The sequence below is a fragment of the Perkinsus marinus genome (genome assembly GCF_000006405.1).
Source record: "Perkinsus marinus ATCC 50983 genomic scaffold scf_1104296974734, whole genome shotgun sequence".
NCBI lineage: Eukaryota > Perkinsozoa > Perkinsida > Perkinsidae > Perkinsus > Perkinsus marinus.
In genome coordinates, this window is record NW_003201001.1 from 52868 (window position 1) to 57374 (window position 4507).

General features: G+C 42.5%; 1 protein-coding gene across 2 annotated transcripts in view; it reads left to right on the forward strand.

Annotated features, from left to right (window-relative positions):
• The window catches only part of Pmar_PMAR008410 (Calcium-dependent protein kinase, putative), a gene marked incomplete at its 3' end in the record, with an annotated part of 13860 nt that extends 9763 nt beyond the window's left edge, over positions 1-4097 (forward strand). Inside the window, exons 1-17 of one of the 2 annotated variants that reach the window (XM_002765765.1) lie at positions 9-53; positions 102-275; positions 395-520; positions 566-639; positions 683-776; positions 1038-1139; positions 1189-1258; positions 1306-1447; positions 1500-1602; positions 1861-1992; positions 2041-2194; positions 2310-2407; positions 2595-2703; positions 3116-3222; positions 3677-3764; positions 3814-3922; positions 3968-4097. In XM_002765765.1, coding sequence (XP_002765811.1) covers positions 30-53; positions 102-275; positions 395-520; positions 566-639; positions 683-776; positions 1038-1139; positions 1189-1258; positions 1306-1447; positions 1500-1602; positions 1861-1992; positions 2041-2194; positions 2310-2407; positions 2595-2703; positions 3116-3222; positions 3677-3764; positions 3814-3922; positions 3968-4097 — 1836 coding nt within the window. In that variant the 5' untranslated portion in view covers positions 9-29. Of the gene's footprint in view, positions 1-8; positions 54-101; positions 276-394; positions 521-565; positions 640-682; positions 777-1037; positions 1140-1188; positions 1259-1305; positions 1448-1499; positions 1603-1860; positions 1993-2040; positions 2195-2309; positions 2408-2594; positions 2704-3115; positions 3223-3676; positions 3765-3813; positions 3923-3967 lie in introns of those variants that run through there. The other variant, XM_002765764.1, reaches the window with a different exon arrangement.
• Between the last annotated feature and the right edge of the window lie 410 nt (positions 4098-4507).

A 4507-nucleotide genomic window follows, 5' to 3' on the forward strand; every position in this document is an offset into this window, starting at 1 on the left:
AAGGCTTGGAAAAAGCTTGTCGAGAAAAAATGATCGATTACGGGGGAAAATTGGTAAAAAATTTTCCGGGAAAGATTTGGGGAAGATGATATTTTGGTTAGGTTGATGCACAGCTGAGAGCTGATGTCGATATGGTCGGAAAGTGGCAGAAAACGCCCGAATTCGACAACGGCGATACTTTGCACGCATGCGCATGGGAAGATTCTCCCGCAGGCGTACAGCCGGGATTGACATCAGCTTCCTCGGATCAGCTTTATGATGATGAAGACTCTCAAGTAGGGATGGGTAGCAAATTTTTTTCCGGAACTTTTTCGCTTGATTCAGAAAAGCGTGGTTCGGACGTAGGAAAATTGGCAAAAATTGTGATTTTTCCGGACTTTTTTTCTCGATTCAGGATAGTGTGGTTCGGGCATTGAAGGATCCGGGTGGGGATTGGAAATTTCGTGGCGCGGTGACGGAAGGCGCTGTGTTGAAGAAGGAGAATTCGAAAAGCTCCAGTACTGGTAGCTTCCTAGATATGGTAAAAATAATTTTTTCTTAGCGGAGCAAAGTTTTTCTCCTCCAGATCCGACATTCTGGTTCGTTACCTCAGCTCGATCGTGGCCGTATGATCGATACGCCGGGAGCTTTTGAAAAAAAGTAATTTTCTGTTCCGGTAAAAAGAATCTGATTTTTTTCCCAGGTATGAGTTGATCTCGATAGAAGAGGGCGGAATTTTGGGAGAGGGAATGAACGGCGCGGTGCGGCTCGCAAAGGACAGATTTTCCGGCGACCGGGTCGGTGGATTTTTTGGGGAAATTTTCTGATTGTGATGGGAAAATAAACGAATATTCAGTGAGATAAACTATCATCAATTACGTGTGTTGATAAAAAAAATTTAGGGAGACTGTTATTGGTTTTTGCACATTTCTACCCGAATTTTTATGGTCAGTAAGGAAACTTTTGGATTCAGCTTCTTTTCGTATTTTAAGATGTTGTTTTCGCTAATTCCCTGGAGAACTTGTGGGGAGCGGGATGTGATTTTTTGTCCATGTCAGGTCGCAGTGAAAAGTTTGAGCCTTGTGAATATCAGCTCGGCCCAAAGAGATATGCTTTATGACGAGATTAACATCTATTTGCCGCTATCGCATCCTAATATAGTACGGAAGAGAAAAATAACAAACATGAAACGCTTCGCTCCGCTAACAGGTTCGCTTGGAAGAGGTATACGAAGAACCGGGGGAGAAAATTATATTAGTAATGGAAGCGTGTACAGGGGGTAGGGAATTTTTTGGGAAAAAATACTTTCAGGAAAATTTTTTTCAGGTGAATTGTATGAGCGCCTCGCTAAACTGAATCGTTATAGTGAACGCGACGCGGCGAAGATCCTCCGGCATATCCTCTATGCTGTGAGTTACCTTCACTCCCTCAATATTTGCCATCGCGATATCAAATTGGAAAATTTTGTGTAAAAAAAGGAAATTTTTCGGAAAATTTGTGGTAATTTTTTGAATTTTTAGATACACGGATGATACTGCAGATTGTCGATTGAAGTTATGCGATTTCGGTTTTGGTACGATTGTCCGTCGAGAAGAGGATTCCTTGACGGCCTCGATGGGCTCGGTGAGAATTTTTTCGCGGAAATTTCTGTCTTTTTTTCTGCAATTTTCCGGGGTGTGGAGGCACTTTTTGAAGGAGAGCGAAAAAACACAGATTTTTTTCTGATTTTTTTCCGTACGAAATTGCTTTTCTGCCGCGAAGACTAGTGGAAAAATTCAGAGATTCTCTTCTCGCAGCGATCGATCTGAGTGAGGAAATTTTGCGTATTTTTCCGTTAAATATTTTTTCGAAAATCTTTATATTTTTTCGTTTTTCTGCCAGGTGCATTACATTGCGCCAGAGGTTCTCGAAGGAAAATATGGTCTTCAATGCGACATGTGGTCAGTTGGAGTGATCTTGTATATGCTGCTTAGTGGCACTCCGCCGTTTGATGGTGCCAACGATGGCGAAATCGTGAGGAAAATTTTCCGGAAAATTTGGGGAAATTTCGTATCCTGTCAGAGTGATGCTGTTCGCCATGCGCCGCTGAAGCTGACTGGGTCGCGATGGGACTGCATTTCGCGGAGTGCGAAAGATTTGGTACGAAAATTAATTTGCCGAAATCCGTCAGAGAGATTGACCGCGACGGAAGCGCTGAAGCACGAATGGTGTGGAAGTAATACGGCACAGGTTCAATCCTGGATGGCGATATTTTTTAGTTGAATTTTATACTTTTAGATGTGGATCGATTTTTGTATTGTGAGGGAAAATATTTAATTCGTTTTTGTCAGGCACGGATATTCTGAAGTTGAATACCGCGCCCAACGAAATCGATACGGATGTTCTTCGGAAGATGCACGCCTTTGCAAGATGCTCTGCAATTCAAAGGGTAACCTATTCTGTATCTTTTCTGCTTGAACCTAAGATATTTACGACACTCGTAAAATTTGGGCGGGTTTTCGTTCCAGTCTAGAATGGGAAAAGTTCATCTTTGATCAAGAAACCGTTTTCCGACTTTTTGTTTTTGATTTTATTTTCTCATTTTTTCGGTTGTTTTATTATTTGGTTTTCTTTAGGCTGCGCTCGGATTGCTGGCACAGAAACGGGGAGATGATTTTGTTGGTATCGACGAGAATCTAAAATTGATGGAAGAAACATTCATGAGAATGGATACCAATGATGATGGTGAGGATAATTTTTTTCCGAAAAAATGGGTTTCCCCGTGGATTTTGAGAGAAAATATATCGGGAATTATTCGGATTTGGGGTGTGGTGAATGTACGGATGAGGCTCATCCGATGAGCTGAAGTGAAATTCTGAGAAATGGATTCAATTAATGACGGTTAGGGAAAAGTTCACGGAAAAAATCTTGATATTTCAGGAAATTTACGAAAAAATCTTGCTGAAAGTTGTCATATACGGGAATCCTAGGGTGTAGCTGGCGCAGTGCATGGTCAACTACACGTGTCGGTTAGAAAATGAAAGTTTCAAGGAAACTCCTGAGCTCAACTGAGGAAAGCGAACATTATTCCAGTACTGAGCTGACATGATACGAAATATTTTCCCTTTGGATTTTACTAATTTTGAGTTTTTTTCAGGAGTCATAACTCTCCCTGAATTCGAAGCCGCTGTGCGTTTGCATGTGGGTATGAGCGAATACGAAGCGGAAAAGATATTTGGGGAGATTAGCAGTTGCGGTTCGACGGTGAGGCTGCGGGCCTGTTTCGTATCTTGCAGCAGCGAGCTTGATATTTATGGAGGAAAATGATTTTTGGGAAAAACTTTGAGATTTTCTTTGTTAATTGTCGAAAAGGTTGAGGTTAGCGAGAGAATATTTTTAAGATTGCGTTGTGGGGGAATCTTCTTTGTTGTCGTGTGCATGCTTGAACCTAAGATATTCTTAAGAGTGCGGTGTGGAGGACTCTTCTTTGTTGTCGTATGCGTGCTTGAACCTAAGATATTCTTAAGAGTGCGGTGTGGAGGAATCTTCTTCGTTGTCGTATGCATGCTTGAACCTAAGATATTCTTAAGAGTGCGGTGTGGAGGAATCTTCTTCGTTGTCGTATGCATGCTTGAACCTAAGATATTCTTAAGAGTGCGGTGTGGAGGAATCTTCTTTGTTGTCGTATGCATGCTCGAACCTAAGATATTTTTTTCAGGCAGCTCAAGCGGAACCTGTTATCCGTTATAGAGACTTCCTGGCTGCTACTATTTATTCATCGCGAAATAGAGACTCTAAACGAGATGGTAGGCTTTGGTGTGGACCTATTTTGTATCCTACCATGGGTAACCTAAGATACGCCTGGATCGATCAGTCGTCCTCGAGGCGAGAGCGCGATGGTTTGGCGGTGGAACTCTGAAGATATTCAAAGTGCATACGAAGCCTTCGATGCTGGCAGGAAAGGGTAATAAATTGTCGCGCGCCACGAAATTATTATTCTTGTTGTTAGATATGTGACGAAAGAAGATCTTTTGAGCATTTTAGCATGCAGTGCGCGAGAGCTCGAGCGTGTCTTCGAGGCTGCGGGTTTCGATGCGGAACGAACGCACCGCGTAGATTTAGACGGTTTCTCGAAGTAAATATGACCCGTCGTGGCCTAGGATATGCAATGATTATTTTTTAGGCTACTACATTGCTCTAGAAAAACTATCATCGATTTACCACGGGAAGATAGTACGTCAGAAGATGAGATCGCGACACGGCTTGAGGTGGGCCTAATCTGAATCATGCAATCTACAACCTAAGATATGTTTTAGACCGCGGAGTTACTCGAACGAGACGCGTATTTTGCACAGTTGGATGAATACGATGAAGAGCTCTCTGTGACTGACGGTGATAATAGGGAATTCTCTGCAAAATCGTCACTCTGTGTGTTAACGAGGGGTTTATGTTGTCTTTCCCGTTGTAGATGCGTTCACGAAACGTTCTATAGATGGTCAAAATCGCCTTTTTTCTTAGGCGTTCGATTTCTCAGGTATTCGCGGGTCCA